Source organism: Mytilus edulis, chromosome 8, assembly GCF_963676685.1.
Source record: "Mytilus edulis chromosome 8, xbMytEdul2.2, whole genome shotgun sequence".
NCBI lineage: Eukaryota > Metazoa > Mollusca > Bivalvia > Mytilida > Mytilidae > Mytilus > Mytilus edulis.
The window spans coordinates 12,087,474-12,106,442 of NC_092351.1; the positions used below are offsets into that span (position 1 = coordinate 12,087,474).

The 18,969-nt window shown below is 34.4% G+C and overlaps 2 protein-coding genes across 3 annotated transcripts; one reads left to right on the plus strand and one right to left on the minus strand.

Moving 5' to 3' along the window:
* Nucleotides 1-2,239: 2,239 nt before the first annotated feature.
* LOC139483947 (uncharacterized) lies at nucleotides 2,240-5,212 on the plus strand. The gene is made up of 4 exons (XM_071267671.1): nucleotides 2,240-3,198; nucleotides 3,431-3,902; nucleotides 4,368-4,717; nucleotides 5,020-5,212. The coding sequence occupies exons 1-4, from the start codon at nucleotides 2,240-2,242 to the stop codon at nucleotides 5,210-5,212; spliced, it is 1,974 nt and encodes a 657-aa protein (XP_071123772.1).
* A 2,845-nt stretch (nucleotides 5,213-8,057) lies between these two features.
* Nucleotides 8,058-16,678, minus strand: LOC139484802 (heat shock 70 kDa protein 12A-like). Of its 2 annotated transcripts, none has more exons than XM_071268771.1 (5): nucleotides 16,586-16,678; nucleotides 11,608-11,950; nucleotides 10,740-10,964; nucleotides 9,853-10,009; nucleotides 8,058-9,101 (listed from the first exon to the last, which is right to left on the minus strand). In XM_071268771.1, exons 2-5 carry the CDS (start codon nucleotides 11,929-11,931, stop codon nucleotides 8,059-8,061), a joined length of 1,749 nt encoding a protein of 582 aa, XP_071124872.1. In that variant the 5' UTR covers nucleotides 11,932-11,950; nucleotides 16,586-16,678; the 3' UTR covers nucleotide 8,058. The 2 variants fall into 2 exon arrangements, with proteins under 2 accessions (XP_071124872.1, XP_071124873.1); XM_071268772.1 differs by lacking the exon at nucleotides 16,586-16,678 and adding an exon at nucleotides 14,577-14,641.
* Between the last annotated feature and the right edge of the window lie 2,291 nt (nucleotides 16,679-18,969).

Genomic DNA, 18,969 nt, shown 5'->3' on the forward strand with positions numbered 1-18,969 from the left:
TGTCAAGCAATGATTATTTTAATTGTTCAATAATTTAGGATTGAACAAACATTTCAGCAATGACATAACTGCACGTGTAAACTTTCTGGACAGCAAAATAACATTTGTATGGATGTATTATTTGTATGATTTTTTAAAATATATTTAATTACATATTAATATATAGTACTAAGATATATAAACAACTGTTCTAGTTTCTCCTGCAATTTTAAAAAATAAAAGGCGACAGGACTGCTTCCGGTTCCGGTTTACAGCAAGTTGAAATTTTTTCTAGTGAAATTTTGTTTGGTAAATCTGTGTCAATCATTCAAATTTGTGTCCATCCAAGCCAATTTATACATCAAATCACATCATTACATCATATTATCCATATATACCACATTATTTAAACCTTTGAACGTAATACCTGTGAATGGGGACGAAGTCTGTATTATTTATTTTTTTAATTCAAACATGTTGATAAAAGAAACGGAAATACCGTAACGTTTCCGATATTGGTTCTGTTGTTAGGGATTTAGTTGTGACGTTATTTTAGTTATGACGTCATATTTAATGTAAACAAATAAAAACGCTGTTATCCAGGTAACGTCTTTTTCATATCAAACAATTATTAAAATGATTGAGTGTTAAATTCCTTCCTATATTTGTTGATATGTTGATAAATATACATTTTATTCAAAGTCTCATGCAAACAAGAAACAAAGAATACCGGAAACGGAAGTAGATCTGAAAAAAAAGTAGATCTGAAAAAAAAGTTAACGATTTTGAGTTCATTTGTAGAATGAAAAATTCGGGAAATTTTCCCGATTTTTTTTTTTTTTTTTATTGATTTTTCTACCGTAATTGGGGACTTCGTCCCCATATAACATCAGAAATATGTAGCGAAAAAAAAGTCACCCACCACGTTTTTTCTCCTTGTCCGACATAGGGAGCCCTATACGGAACAAATCTACTGTTGAAAATAAAACAATTACTGTTTAAACTTTTCCATATTGCCACAAGTTGACTTAATACAGTTTATATAATACATATATGTCGGTGACAAAAATATTGAAAGAAAGGAAGAAGTTTTACTCAAAAATAAGAGGTGCGGCGCTAAACCGAGAAACATACCTTTTCACCGATAGTAAAGGAGTTGGATTACAAGAATTCACACCAAATTCCGTTAAAGGAAATTTCAACGTGATATACAAAAGAGGGGCAACCATAGAAAATAAACATCATATTGGAGACCTACTTCAAAAACTAAAATCGTCATCATCAGATAACCCAATAGTTTACATATGGTTAGGCACTTGTGAAATTACAAGGAAAGTATATAGAACAATAGAAACAAGAAAATACCCATACCAAAGCACGTCCTTCAGCTGGCCCTAAACAAATATGTATAATAGTTCAGTGATAATGGACGTCATACTAAACTCCGAATTATACACAAGAAACTAAAATTAAAAAACATACAAGAATAACAAAGGTCAGAGGCTCCTAACTTGGGTCATGCGCAAAATTCCAGCGGGGTTTAACTTGTTTTTGAGATCTCAACCCTCCCCATTTACATCTAGCCAATGTAGAAAAACCAAACTCACAACAATACGCATGTTGAATTAACAAATTTACTTATCAGATACATGAAATTATTTCTGTGACTGCATCTTACGTCTAGTGTGCTGTGTTTTGTGTCTGTGTGCTTGTCAACTCTAGTTTTCAGCACCGCTGGCTTACAGAAATGTGAAAAAGAGCAGTTTGTCAGTCTCATCCTGCCAGTACATAGCCTCTCCACATCAAGTCCTTGTGGTACCTCCCCGTGGTAACAGATGGATACTGAGCACCGAAAGGCCTCAGGCATAACTACAAGGGCGACGGGAAGATGGGTCTCGTGAGCCTATGAAGGCAGACTGTCTAGGAGAAGGAAAACTCTGATTTCTAATCCCGGTTTGTGGTACCCGTTAGTCCTTTCAAGACAACCACTCCAGCTATTGGACAAATAGTGGGGAGATCACTGCCCCGGCGGAAGATTGCTGCTAATCGACAACGGCAAAGGGCGTATGAGGACAAACAATGCCCCACCGGCCAGTGACCCGTATGGGGAAGGCTACATTCCAGATGCCTTTACAAAACCACCTGGAACCTTTAGGTAGGCCAATCCCCCGCTTAGAGGTTAAAACGGATTACAGAAACACGAAACGAAAATTTACAAACCTTGGATGAAAGAGAAAGAAGACCTTTACATAGAAGGAGAATGACGTTGGATGGCCAAAACCGAAAGGAAGCTACACAACTGAGACTTCTGAACTCTAAATCCGCAACAAAGATAGAAACATGGAATGTGAGATCTATGTACATTTCAGGAAAAGTGCAAGCAATCGCCAATGAAATGAAGGCATATGAAATAGGCATACTAGGAATAGCGGAAGCAAGATGGAATGATGCAGGACAATCAAAACTAACATCAGGAGAAATGATTATATACTCTTCACATATGGAGGAGAACGGTCAACATTCTGAAGGAGTTGCCATTATGCTGTCAAAAGAAGCTCAGAAAACATTAATTGGATGGGAGCCAATAAGTGCAAGAATCATCATGGCAAAATTCAAGACCACAAATAAAAGGATATCATTAAACATCATCCAATGCTATGCCCCTACAAATGGCGCAGAGGACAATATCAAGGAAGAATTCTATCAATTGCTGGTAGAAATCACAAGGAAATGTAGCTCCAAAGACATCACAATCTTAATGGGAGACCTAAATGCTAAAGTAGGAAGCGACAACACCGGTTATGAACAAGTAATAGGAAGACATGGGCTAGGAGAAATGAATGAGAATGGAGAGCTCTTTGCCAACCACTGTGCAAATCACAATCTGGTCATCGGTGGAACAGTTTTCTCACACAAAAAATGTCATCTAGCAACATGGGTATCTCCAGACATGAACACTGAAAACCAAATAGATCATGTCTGCATCTCCAAGAAGTTTAGGAGAAGTTTACAAGATGTCCGAGTTAAAAGAGGAGCTGACGCTGCCACTGACCACCACCTTATTGTAGCTAAAGCCAAATTGAAGCTGAAGAAACACCAAATTATTGAATCAACAGGAAAACGATTTTACATATCAATGTTGGAAAACAAAACAAAGAAATCAGAATTCCCGATAGAGCCAAAAATCGCTTGTCAACATTTCAGAATGCAGCAGAGGAAGTAATTTCAATAGAAGATCACTGGCAAGAGATTAAAAAGCTTTCACGACGTTTGCGAAACATCAGTTGGTTTAAAACATAGGAAACATCAGGAATGGATAACGCCAGAAACACTTGTAAAAGTAGAAAAAAGGAAAAATATAAAAAAATATCCTGAACAACAGCAAAACAAGATCAGCAAAACAATCAGCCTGAAGAGAGTATACTATAGCTAACAATGATGTCAGGAACAGTGCAAGGAGAGATAAGAAGGCATTTGTAGACAAACTGACAGCAGAAGCAGAAGAAGCAGCCAGAGCAAACAATATCAAAGGTCTGTATGACAACATAAAACTGCTAATTGGTAAATACCAGAAAGGTAGACCAGTCAAAAGCAAAGAAGGGAAAACACTTAACACTCATGAAGACCAAACGAAAAGATGGGTTGAGCATTTCAAGGGTGTGCTAAACCAGGACCCACCTGTAAGAAAAGCTGACATCTCACCCTCGGAAGAGCTTTTGGCAGTGGAGTGTAAAAGACCATTAACAGGAGAAATAAAGAAAGCCATAAAAATGATAAAGAACAACAAAGCTCCAGGTCCTGACAACATACCTGCAGAGGCACTGAAAGCAGACATTGAAACATCAACTCAAATGCTATATGAGCTGTTTGGAAAGATCTGGGAAGAAGAAGAGGTCCCGCTAGAATGGAAAGAAGGACACATGGTAAAGCTTTCAAAGAAGGGCAATTTAAGCATTTGTGACAACTATAGAGGAATAATGCTACTATCAGTTCAAGGGAAAGTTTTAAATAGTTATGTTAAACCGACTCAAAAATGCAATAGATGAAAAGCTTTGTGACAACCAATCTGGATTTAGACAAAACCGATCATGTGCAGACCAAATAGCAACCTTACGTATCATCCTCGAACAATCACAAGAGTTCAATTCATCACTCTATTCCGTTTTTGTCGACTTTGCCAAAGATTTTGACAGCTTAGATAGAGATGTGTTGTGGCAGTTAATAAGACACTATGGCATTCCTGAAAAAAATTATTACCATCATCAGAAACACCTATACAGGAATGCCGAGTAAGATTATAGATGAAGGTCAATTAACAGAGGCCTTTGATATAACAACTGGGGTAAGACAAGGCTGTCTCCTTTCACCTGTGCTATTCGTCCTGTCAGTTGGCAGATGGCAGACAAAATGGCATCCAATGGACCATGTTCACTCAGCTGGATGACCTAGACTTTGCCGATGACATTGCATTGCTATCCCACAACCACCAACAAATGCAGGACAAACTAGAGCAGGTTGAAAAGAGAGCAGCAGAAACGGGCCTTTCCATCAATCATAACAAGACCAAAGTGTTAAAGCCAAACACAAAGTCCCAAGCAAGTCTGATGGTTAACACCCAAGCATTAGAAGAAGTGGAATCCTTTACATACCTTGGAAGCGTAGTGGATAATCTTGGCGGCTCAGATAAAGATGGAAAGATCAGAATTGGCAAAGCCAGAACTGCATTTAACATGATGGGGTCAATCTGGAAAGCACGAAATATCACGCTTAAGACCAAAATACGCTTGTTTAATTCAAACGTAAAAACCATACTCTTATATGGAACTGAGACTTGGAAAACAACAAAAAACCTGCTTAATAAACTTTATGTCTTCATTAACAACTGCCTCAGGCGCATCCTTAATATCAGATGGCCTGAGAAGATATCAAACAAGATCTTTGGGAAAAGACCAACCAATTCCCAGTTGATGAAGAGTTAAAAAAGAGAAAATGACGATGGATAGGACACACACTGAGGAAGCCAAAAACTAACATTACAAGGCAAGCCTTACAGTGGAACCCACAAGGAAAGCGTAGCAGGGGCAGACCAAGATACACCTGGAGAAGGAATGTTGCAGCCGAGATGGAGAAAGAAGGTTACAAGCTGCACGATCTGGAGAGGCTAGAAAAGAACAGAACAAGGTGGAGAAATATCGTTAGTGGCCTATGCTCCACCAAGAGGCAACATAATTAAGTAAGCAAGCATCTCACCATTCTTTGCGACAGATAATTTTATACTAAGTGAATCTACCTGTGTTCGAAATCTTGGAGTTTTTCTCGATCAAACCCTCAGCATGCAGCAACAGACAAATGCAATTACCAAATCCTGTTTCCATCAGATTCATAACATAGGACGGATTTGATCATATATAACGGAGGACCCTTGCAAAACTCTTATATGCTCTCTTGTAACGTCGCGACTAGATTACGGTAATGCTTTGATGTATGGTGTGAATGCCTTGAGTCTATCCAAACTTCAACGTGTTCAGAACACAGCTGCCAGACTAGTGACCCGCAAAAAAGAAGTTTGAACATATAACTCCAACACTTATGACTCTTCATTGGCTACCATTTAAATTCCGATGCCAGTACAAACTGTTGCGTTAAGCATTGAGAGCCTTGCATGGACTTGCACCTTCGTATCTGAGTGAACTAATACATTTTTACAAACCAGCACGATCGTTACGATCTGAAAATGCTTCTTTAATTGAGATGCCAAAAAATGAACGGACCAAAATGTATGGTGAACGGAGGTTCGATGTGGCGGCCGGGATTCTGTGGAATAGCCTTCCAACAAATCTTCGAAATGAACAATCGCTAGAACTATTGAAGAAAGGACTAAAGACGCGTATATTCAAAGTTGCATTTGTGGATCGCTCATAAGTTAAGACCTGGAACTCTGATTGGTTGTATTTGAATGATGTTGATTTCTAATATTTTGTACATTTTAGTCTGATTTTATGTGTTTCTGTATATTTTGATTTAACATTTTTATTTTTATTTTTTTTTACAAGCTGGAGTATTTAAGTTTTCAAGTTTTTTACTTATTCATTAATAATTCTTTTAAGTCATTTTTAATCAAGTTGCTGGAGTCTAAAGCTTTTTATAGTTGATTTGATGCTGTATGCTTTTAAACATATATATTTTGGTATATTTTTAACTTTGAAATTTCGTGTATGTACGAACTTGTGTACGTTTTTTTTAACATATAAAGCGCTTAGAGTAATTGTAGTTTTACGCGTCTGGCGTACAAAATTATAATCCTGGTACCTTTGATAACTATTTACACCACTAGGTCGATGCCACTGCTGGTGGACGTTTCGTCCCCGAGGGTATCACCAGCCCAGTAGTCAACATTTCGGTGTTGACATGAATATCAATAGTGTGGTAATTTTTTTTATAAATTTCCTGTTTACAAAACTTTGAATTTTACGAAAAACTAAGGATTTTCTTATCCCAGGCATAGATTACCTTAGCCGTATTTGGCACCACTTTATGGAATTTTGGATCCTTAATGCTCTTCAACTTTGCACTTGTTTGGCTTTATAATTATTTTGATATGAGCGTCACTGATGAGTCTTATGTAGACGAAACGCGCGTCTGACGTACACAATTATAATCCTGGTACCTTTGATAACTATTATTGCGCTATAAAAATGCCTTGTAATAATAATAATAATAATAATTTAAATAGCTAATCTGGAATAAATTCCACTTCATGCCTTACATATCGTGTACTGTGTTACAACTCATATGTTCTACTAACGCGGGAAGGTACAACTAGGCCACCGAAAAACTGAATTTTAAGTTCCATCTAGGTTGTCGAGTGCATGGTCTAGAACGCTGTGCACAGTTCGGGCGGTGTTATCTCTACATCCCTATAGCACGAGTTCGAATCCCGGCTAGGCAAGAAAAATAAAATTTGCAGATTAGGTGTTTTATCTAAAAAAAAATGTTTGAATTTGAATTTGAAAATACTTGCTAATGCAAGGAAATCTTATATCTGAAAAGGCTAGATTCTGTGATACTTTTCGGGAGGGATATAACATGACGTGAAAAATATACCTTCAATATTGTAAAAGCAAATTGCTTGTTTCTGAATCCTTAAAATTATTTCATTGTATAATATGTTTAATGTTGATTTATCTGAATAAATATTGTTTAAACTAATAAGTAATAGCATGTGTCAATAAGATGATATTTTGTTATTCCCTTTTGGATATGTATTTCTTCTCCATCAGTTGTATTCGGGACTCAGGAAAAGTACAGTTAACATCTAACATTTACCTGGACCAATACAGAAATAGGCACTTTGTTACTCCAACGTCAGTTTATCGCGAAAGCTCGGCAATAAAAACTGTACTCGATTCGCAATACATGTGCAAAATTTTGCGCAAAACATTAAATCCGATGTTTTACGTCTTGTTTTTAGATTAGCTGATTTGTGCCACGTATCGTTTTTTTTTACTTAAACCAATTTCATTGCTTTTTACGGTTTGCTGTTACACCCAGGTTAGAGGAGTGTGCGTGCTCACAAACATGTTAACTCTATGTTGTTATATGCGGTATGGGTTTTTCGCTTTGTAGAAGGTCATACGGTTGCCTATAATTGCTTACATATACTTCATTTAAACTTTTATGGCAAGTTGTCTCATTGGCAATCATACCACTTCATTTTGATTTTTTTATGCTAATAATTTTTATGTCCGTAAGCCCTGCATGTTACACAAAACAACACATTGGAAACTTAAATTTTTATTTGATATTGTTCCAATTATGCATCTTTATCCGATAACATACCTTTTTATTAATTTAATTGTTATGCGTTTAGAAAATAAGTTTTATATTCGATTAGCACTTGAATGTATAGGAGGCTGTCCTCCAGTTTTTAAAATTGCAAAGAAGTAAATTGAAATTAAAGAAGACAATTTATTTCAACAAAACACATATATTCTACAAAATTATACTTATTTTAAAGAAACAAAAAAAAAACATTGCCACGGTAGTTTAAACCATAGTTTGTGTTGTACATTAAATGAATTAGCGTAGGAAGTCAAATTTGGCAGCAGTGCTTTTCCCTGTATGCTTAACAATGGCTTTCACTTCTAGTTCCGTCTTACCAAAAATCATTTTAACACCAACATCCCGACAAACGCCTAGTTTTGAATCAGGAAGTTCGACAGAAATTTTACCGTGAAGACTACAACCCCTTTCATCTGTGTATCTCGGATTTTTGTTTGTAGACGTCCATACATCAACTGCCATTGATGTCTGATCGGAAGAAACCGGTGAATAGATTTGTTCTTTAATCTCCTCATCGATTCTCACAGATTGTCTGATTTCTACGTGCTTACTAAATCGACCTCTGCACAAGACATCACCATCCTCATCAATAAACTTTTTATCTTCCGGGTCTTTCCCTTCATCAAAAGGACTGCTACTTGCTATGCCGTATGTCACTTTACACACCCTGGTTGAGATAACCGTTTGGTCAAAACCAAACTGGACTGCTCCCTTAAGTACAGCTAGACCTGCATCTGGTGGGATGATAATGGTTTTGGATGGAAATGCTTTCTTGACTGCATGTTGTAGTAAAGGTGATTCAGAAAATCCCCCCACCATAAGAATGGTGTCGGTTCCTTTTACTTTTGGGTCATCAAAAATCTTCTGAAGATGTGATACAATGTAGGCACATGGTTCTGCAAACAGGTCAGTGGCCGTGTCTGGTGCCAGACGCAGTTTATCTCTCTCTAGTTTTGCTACATTTGTACTCTGCAGTTCCTTACCGGAAACAGCCGTGTAAGCATCCTTTAAGGACACAGGCACTCTTATTGTAGTCTTACTGGTCTGACCAGATTTAATTGTTCTTTTCTTTATTTCAAATTCACGTTGTAAATCTAAGTGACCAGATTTATTTTCTTGTCGAAATTTCTGTAAAGCAGGCTTTCCTGCAAATTCCTCCAAAAGTTTTTCGAAGGCCAGGTCGACTTTCGTACCACCCCAGTCGCCACCATTGGCCATGTACAGTTGTTTAATAGATTCACCCTCTTGAACCTCTTGTACTGTAATATCTATGGTCCCACCTGATATAAACAAATATTGAAATATGTACACACAAACACAAAAAGAATAATAAAGTACTTTTACATTACAATGAATTGTGATAATAAAATTACTAAGTATTGTATCATATTCATAGTATTTCGAATCCATACGACTGGCTGTATAGTATTTTCCACACCCTTTCCGTAAATCAAAATTTATTGAATAATATCCAATTCTTAGTTTATTTAAAAAAAAATTATATCCAGTTAGTTATTTTTTTATCAATATAGTCGCCAAAACAATCAAAATAAGTATATGTTTCTGTCTTTACTTTTAGCTTCTTGAACTCTGTATTACTGGTAACCAGAAGAACATATGACTAGAAGAAGCATAACTAAACGATCTAAATAAAGAGAACGATACTATACACATGTGCCTATCACTGTGAGGATTTTTTTTATGCAGAAAGCTATGTATTTACAACATTTTGTTATTTCCTTTTTTAGCTTCAATGGTTATCAACGAGTGCCACATGTAGAGCAGGATCTGTTTACCCTTCCGGAGCATCTGATATCACCCCTTTTTTCGCGAGGTTCGTGTAGCTCATTCTTTAATTTTCTATGTTGTGTTTTGTGTTCTATTGTTTGTTTTTATTTTAATTTTGTTTTCGTTATGATGTTGTCAGTTTTTTTTCAACTTATGAGTTTGAATGTCCATCTGGCATCTTTCGCCTTTCTCTATCAAAGACTCATAGCTTCATTTTTAGTTTGCGTTATAAAGGAAACTCACCCCCTGCATCCAGTATAAGGTATTTTGTCCCTGGTGACAGTGCATCTATTGTAGTTTGTCCATCTGTAACTGTTAGTTCGTTAGGTATATATTTGCAGTATATAGAAGCAGCTTCGGGTTCCAATGCTAAAATTAACTGAGTATTGCGTATACCTCCCTGAAATTATTATTTATTAAAATGAAAACTCTGTCAAATCATAAATGTCAGAAACATAAAAAATAATGATTTTTGCAAATGTGCAACGTGTACCTTTTTGAAATTTTGCACAGTTGTTCGTGATAAAATACATGTACATAAATACTCACATATTAACATTTTAGATTTGTATTTATTAACACTGAACATGAGTTATTAACCCTGTGTGTCTTATGATTCCTTCATCATACAAAAAGTTAGCGTCGATAAGGATTGTATTAAAACACACCACAACCACATTCAATGGACCCTTGTTATTTTACTAACCGATTGTTGATTCACATGTCTGCTCAAACTGCAACTGATATACAACATAAAAATCACTTTATGAATACTCTGCGAAACAACAGAAGTGAGACATTAACCGACAACATCGATTGAAATACGCGTACGATTAAATTTTGAGTATGTATATTTTTCCTGGTACCTATGATGAGTTTAATTACTGGTGTAGACTGACCACTGGCAAAACTTAACATGGCAATGGTCAATTTCGGTTTGCAACATGCATATTAGGAAAATTTTCATATAATATTTGATTAACGTAATTTGTTGAATAAAAATAAGTGCAATATTTTCCCTCTGAAGAAGTGAACATATATGTGTATTTTAATTCCTTATTCGTTCTAAAAGTAAAACTAGATTCCAATTCTACTACGATTAGTATTCAATGTACTAGACAATGCACTACCTTTATAGCAGACTCTCGCATGAATTGTTTAGCTGCATCACTCCAAATAGCGGGAACTGTTAAAACCCATTGGATCTCATCTGTTTTAAATACTTTTTGCATATCTCTCTTGGCCCATACACCCATCATATGATTTCTAAGGAACTTTATACTCTCTGCAAACACTATCATGGCTGACATAGACCTGCCTTGATCGTCTTTAATTTTAAGATCCCTTGGCATTTCCTGCAGTTATACAATTATTTTGGGAGTTTATTGATGAATCAACTTATCTGGCTCACTAACAAACTATGTTTAGTCGTAATGACTTGAGTTGGTTAGTTGAACTTGTACGCAAAAGACAAAGTTTTTTCTATTTTAAATGTTTCTTAAATTATTAATTGGCCATACAATAATAATCCGCGCTTACTGAACTATTTCGCCTGTCGTGTATGGGAATTTAACTCGTGATGTCATGAAATGAGTATGTCCATTTATAAACTTCTTTGTTTCCACGATGACCAACCGTGAATATGGTCTTGGTGTTTGTGTAGTTGAATGTCAACCATATGTGTCTCAGGAAATATGAAAAAAATATATGTATATAAATTCTTTTAACCCTATTCAATTTGTTTTCTTGAAGCAACTTGCAAACAAATTCTTAAATCCGAGAGATAGCCCTTTTCTGTACACTGCTCCAATGGCAATCCGTTGCTCGTTATTTAGTTTTCTATGTAATGTGTTTTGTACAATTAATTTTCTTTTGGCCATTTTTTGTCATGGCGTTTTTAGTTGTTTTCGATAATGAGTTTGTAAAACTCTTTGGTATCTTTCGCTTCTCTTTTTCGAGAATTGAACCAAGTGTTTGATACTTTTAACTAAAAATTACCTGCGGCCCAGTTTTATACAAATCCATTTTAAATCTTCGAAAGTAGTGCCATCCTTTATGGTTGTTTTCGTGTGCAAGCTCAGTATACTTGTCCTCGGCATCTTTTCCGAATGCGACAAAATTTTCATCAGAATCAAACAGAATACAGGTTGGAGTTTTCAGGGACATTCCAGTTTGAGATCCAGTAGCCCAAGTATAAGTTGATATTGATAATGGATTAGTTTTGTAGTCATCCAGTGTAGCAAACGCATAACCAGAAAATGTAGTACCGAAGTCCATAGCTACCACTAGCAAGGGAGGTTTCTCCTCCTCGGCAGCAGCCATGTTGATATTTTACTATAATCTGAAATTAATTTATAAAACACTTGAAAGATGTTACAATCACACCCTGTCTTCACATTTCAATTAAAGTTTATCAATTTGAAAAATAATGCTAGTATACATAGATCCTAACAACATAGCTAAACAGATTAAATGATATCAAAGTTCTTCATAAACAGAAAAGCAGCCTTACTGTTCTGAACGTGGTCTGTGTATATTATAAGTCTAATATGTTTGCAAGTCTTTGCAGACAAATCCATGGTTAGAATTATTTTTTTCTAATAATCACGTTAGTGATGTTACACTGAAATACCCTCGAGACTATTCTGTCATTCGTAGTATGCGATCATTGATATTTTAATCATTGTTTAGAAAACGTATTACATTTTGTAACCTTTATTATCGTCACCGAAAAAAAACTTTGTCATACCCATGCAGTCGTACTCGAAATATTAATCTATACTTCTTTAGTCAATTTATTTTCTCTCAGTCGGTTTATGACTTATGAGCATCGATTTACTGTTGTTGTCTTTATTTAGATGTTATAGGTCAAACATTGCTTGATCTCTTAGATTTTTCTTGTCCAAAAGGTCTCTCATTTACTGAGCTATTTTGATAAATAAAACTAATGGTTTTTCAAAATGTTAAACTGCATACCTATTATTTTTCATCCTTTTGGAATTTTCCTCGGAGTTCGATGTTTTTGTTGTTTTTGTTTTTTTCTTTGGACATATCCCTTTGACATGGCTCGGTACTTGTACATCCCGTCATTGTTTAATTGTGCTGTGGTTAAGTTTGTATTCTTGTCTTTGTCTAAATGCCTTTTTGTGTTTCTTTGTTGACATATTCGTTTGTTTTTATAGTTACTAGGAATATGAAACGGTGTTGACTGCTGTAAACCTCGTTTTGAAATGTTTGCTTATTGTGTGCACGTGTGTTTTTTGTTTTGTTCGCACATCGTTATCGATTGAATAAAATTATATGCGACTGTTGTACAGGTGAGAAGTTTAGCTAGCTATAAAACCATTTTCCACATAAAAAAAAATGCCTGTACAAAATCATGAATATGACAGTTGTTATCCATTCGTTTCATGTGTTTGTGCTTTTGATTATGCCATTTGATAACGGACTTTCCGTTTCAAATTTTCCTCAGAGTTTATTATTTTGTTACTTCACTTTTATCTTTACAGGAAAAAACCTGAACATGACCTTTTTTTTATATAAAGAAAAGTATGAAGTTTGCATTTTGGTGCATACTCCGTCCCTCACAATATGTAAAAAAAAGAAGCAAATTATGTCTCTAAATTGCTGTGCTTTGTAAATTATTTAATCGATTACACTGAGAGTGTCATAATGACTTTATAAAGAGAGATGTTGTATTTTCAGGTTTACATAAAGAAAATTAATGACAAAAATAAGTTTAATCGTCAACAAAAGTAACGATACATAATTTTGAACTCCAATTTGTCATAAAATATAAGAAATAAGAAAAACTGTTTGTCCAATGAAAATTAATTGAACACGGAGGTCATTTTTTTTTGCGGAAATTGATGACAAAAGTCGGTACTTAATTTCGAAGATGAGAATTAAGTATTCAAATATCTGCAAAGGCCTTCAAAGTTTTAGTCAGACCATATTTAAGTTTACAGTTTTTATAGTTCCAACACAGATTTTTAAATTTATGAGTGAAAATATGGTTTTTGAGAGAGAGAAAAAAGACAAAAAAATCGTGTATTTGAAACTCGGTGCTGGTAAACGACTTTTCCATGAAAATACTGTTAACAAAACTCGCATGATACGAATGGTTTTGATATGAAAATAACACTTTTAATATTAACCTTGGTACTTTGTATGTAACTTCATCTGATATGGAAAATACATTGCCTTGTATCGTTACTTTCTTTTGTTGACTAGGTATAAAACAGAAGATGTGGTATGATTGCCAATGAGACAACTATCCACAAAAGACCAAAATGACACACACATTAACAACTATAGGTCACCGTACGGCCTTCAACAATGAACAAAGCCCATACCGCATAGTCAGCTATAATAGGCCCCGATAAAACAATGTAAAACAATTCAAACGAAAAAACTAACGGCCTTATTTATGTAAAAAAATGAACGAAAAACAAAAATGTAACACATAAACAAACGACAACCACTGAATTACAGGCTCCTGACTTGGGACAGGCACATACATAAATAATGTGGCGGGGTTAAACATGTTAGCGGGATCCCAACCCTCCCCTATCCTGGGACAGTGGTATAACAGTACAACATAAGAACGAACTATAAAAATCAGTTGAAAAAGGCTTAACTCATCAGATGGAGAAAAATACAAGTAGTATACTTACAAACAGGTCCTCATCATTTCAATACGTACCCCAATCCCTATTATGTACAGTCTGATGCTTTTGTATTGTTTTTGGTTCTGTCTCATTGACGTATAACCCCATGCACAATGAAATTGTCAATCAAATATTAACGTTTACTACGGCTTGATCTGCATTTGAATTTGCTAGAAGGCATGTGAGTATATAATATATCTTATTATAGGAATAAATTTCAAACCACGACCCTAATTTAACATTAATAAAGAAAGACAAACCTCATAAGCAAGATTTTATGAATATTCTTATGCTTACCCAAATCTTCAAACTTGAAACCCGATTTTGACACAAGGAAGGAAATTAAAAATATGGTCGTTAAATTAGATTTTACTGTAGACTACTATTTGTTGTTTACATTATCAATCAATAAGCGATAAACATAGCCTTTAAATTATCTTATTCTATGTTTACAAATCTAATTATATGAAAAATAGTCATGAGAAACAATAGATAACATTATTTTATGATTTTTTTCACCATTTTGAACAAAGTTTTAACCGTATATTTGCTTAAAGTTTGAGATTGGAAACCATTGTATTGTTTATACAGATACATTATGGGTTGGAAATTATTGTTTCCCACTCGTGTTGACGCGAGTTATACAATTATTCTCCGTCTGGCCGAAACATAGCAATACTCAGAGACCGTTTGAACATAAATGTCATACTTCTTTAGGTTAACAATGGATAATGTGTCGTCGTATTCTTCTGACCATGCTATGTTATCTATTTCTTTTGACAACTTTTACGATATATTGGAATTTGACCATTTGTTTTAATTACTGTGAACGACACCATGTAAATGGAAATTATCTGAGTCGTTAAGTCAAAAACTCTCTGACCGGGTAGGATTGTTTGCTACCATGAATTACTGACCATATTGTATCGCCATTTTTATTCTAGAATTGTGACAATAACGTCTTGTGATCTCAACTCCATGTAGCCAGTTTTTAGAGAAAGCTCTAATACTTGGTAAGATTGTTTGACATCATGTGTAGTTGAATATTATAATGCCAATTTGATCTAAAAATATTTACGGGAGTTATGGGACTTTGACAAAATACAATTATAACAAAATACAAACTGGTTTCATTGTGATGGACTTTGTCAAAGCATAAACAAAAGAATACTGTTAAAATTTGATTATTAATGGAGTATTGCAAGAATAACAATTCATGAACTCGAATCCTTGAAAACCGTTTACAGAAAGCTACCATATTTGGTAGGATTGTTTGCCATCATAAGTAGAGGACCATACTGTATCACCATTTAATTCGATCAATTTTGTATTATTGTGCCAGTAACATTCAAGACTTGTTGATGTGAATTCTTTGAGACCGTTGGAAAGAAGGCTGTTTAGTACTTGGGTGTGGCTAAATTTATGTGTAGTTGACCATGTTGTACCACCATATGATATACAATTCTCATGACAATTATTTAATTTCTGAAATTATCCATAATTATATGATTTATTCCTTCTGTATATCGTACATTTCTGTACCAGACTATCCGTTATCAATATTGCATAATCTAATTATTTCATTTTAGTTATTCCTTATACGTTTTCATCCCATTATCCTTTATCCTTTATTTTTGTAACCCCATCGCACCGCAAATAGGGCATTAAGTGTTACGCTTCACCGCCTTCCGTCCGCCTGTCCAAACGTCCGCCCATCCGTCTGTCTTTATCCGTCTCATTACACTTATTATCAGTAAGCTTGAGCGGGGGCATTTGTCTTCTCAGACAAAAACTTTCTTTATTTTAACTAACTTTTCTCTTTAAAACGTTAAATTTTATTAATTGTTTTCCTATCTTTCTTTATTATGTAAACTCGATTAAGACCTTAGCTCATCTATACGAAACCAAATATCACACACTCACTACTAGTATATGAATTTGTCAATAAATAAGTGTTTATATGTACTGTTATTTTTACTTATGCTAGATTTTTTAAATAGGTTATATATTATAATTATATGTGCCAGACTTTTAATCAATCTAATTAAAATATAGATCTCTGATTTCAGAGATCTATATTTTAATTAGATTGACTTTTCAGTTCAGACCTATTTATAACAAAATGTCTGTACCAGACATGTTTTTTCATATTGTTTGATCCATAATACGTTTACGTCTGGTTTCTTTGAATTCAAACATTCACACACTGAGCCTTTGTAATGGTGCAGTGCAGAGATGTATTTTTTGACAGTATATACTGAAAATAATCATATGACTTGCAAAAGCTATAAACAAAACATAATGGCCATTTTATACTTACAAGAGTTAACTTCTTGTACAAGGAAGAAATATATTAATTATGTACATATATAAGTACATTCATATTAGATCTTACCTTTAAAATAGAATTTGCACGTGACAGATTGTTTAGAATACCTTTGAAAATTCCCAAATGATAATTTCTGGGAATTTCGAATTAATATGCCTTCCATAAAATCACAATTCAGCAATTTAAGTTTCACTATTCTTAGCTTACCCAGTCTATGGAAGAAGCGAACTGATTAAAACGTTTCTTATATCACATAGCGATATTGGTTAATATCAATTGTAAATATGCAGACATTCCTTGCGGCAAATGTTGTTTTCGGCAACGGAAAATTAAGAAAATACGAACTTTAAAACTTAATTCTCAAATATAAACAACAATTGCGTCTAAATATGCATTCACAAGTTAGTTAAAAGCAAAAGTTTATGTCCGTGTAAAATCTAATGTGCTGTATTTTTCTTATATACATAAATAAACAAATGCTATTATTCTAATATCAATGCGATACTTTTAAAATATCATAGCAGTGTTTTTGTTATATCAATATTAGTACTTATTAGTATTATTATTAGACTGCTGTACCAATTTTCTTTTTTACAATTTTACCTTTTATGTTTGTTTTGTTCACGCATCGTTGTAAATAGAACATAATTTGATGAAACTGTCATACACGGGAGAGGCTTAGCGCTATACAACCAGGTTCAATCCACCATTTTCGAAATTTGAAATGCCAGTACCAAGTCAGAAATATGACAGTTATTGTCATTCGTTTGGTGTGTTTTATCATTTGATTCTGCCATTTGATAAGGGACTTTCTGTTTTGAATTTTCCTCGGAGTTCAATATTTTTGTGATTTTACTTCTCAGTAGTATTGTATGTAAATAATCAGTTTTTAGACCAATACTCAAATTCAAATTGGTTTTGATAACATCTTTCAAATTTCTCAATTGGTTTTGGAAGCAAAACTAATCAAATAAGGGTTTTATAAATAATGTCGTCGTAAAATGGCTAAAAATCAAAATTATTGTTCACATATATAACATCTAGCAAATTTTGTAATGAACGTATCGAAATAATATATATCCGATATTATCCAAACGCACGCATGGAAAACTTTTTTTTTTTGGTAACAATGAAACTAACTTGTTCCAAAGATGAATCATACTGTCCTCGTTCAGATTGATTCGACAAAATCTGACCTGTACTTTTGAATCTCGTTTTTTTATACAAATTAGACGGTTGGTTTTCCTGTTTGAATGGTTTAGTTTAACACTAGTAATTTTTTGGGTTCTATATATCGTGGTGTTAGCTTTGAGTTAAGGCTCCGTACTTTAATCTATAATGGTTTACTTTAAACAAATTATTACTTTGATGAAAAGTTGTCTCATTCGAACTCATACACCATTTTGTTTTATTTATAAATCTTTAAAATTTCCTCTCATAAATAATTGCTTTCCAGTCCTCCAAAAACGTCATTTGAGTGCTGAATCTTTAAATTTAGAAGTGATTTGGTCCAGTCAAAAAAGGACAAATTTTATTACGTATGAAGCTGTCAAACTGAATTTTACACCCCCTTAACACAGAATTGTTTCTATAATTTTGATATAATTTGTTCCACCAGTAGTACACTACACTATAAAAATCTTTTTGAGAGAGCATGTGCGATTTCTTTTAATTTGAATTTATTGTTTGAAAGAAATGCACTACGAAATAACTGTGTTCTCGGGCCAAAAGGAAGAAGTTTATTTGCAAGGCCTCTGAAAATTGAATAAAGTTAAGAATGGAAAAATAGTACTAGAATACTGAACACCGGATGACCGTAAGTTATTGTGGATGGTCACAACCACTTGTCTTAGAAAATAATAAGGTTTATCACTTATAAGATAAACCAATTTAATGAAAGAGATTTGATTAATATATTTATTTTCCTTAAATGACATAGTTTATCATTCGGATCCGCATCTCGCTTCCGGCTTATAAACATCACGTGACTTCAGCCTCACAGTTGAACTAGCCACTCTGGATAAGAGAAAGTTTCAAAACCCACCCACCTCCCCTCACACTCTACCAACAATTACTTGTGTCTGCTGCTGTTTTATTCATTTTTCAGGCTGTTCAGAGAGAAGCCTGATACTTAATACGTTGTTGGAAAAAATAAAGATGACTAGACTAAGCCGATGGAATTGCTTGCTGAACAAACTTTTGAGAACTATCGTATTCTAAATATTCGAGTGAGTGTTGTACAGTTTTACCAGGACAATCAGCCACCAGGTCCAAGACCACAATTGTCGTCCCTTGATTTTCGTTGTCACGAATATAGTCCCTAGTGTTGACAGTGGGTTACTTGCCATTAATTTTTATACC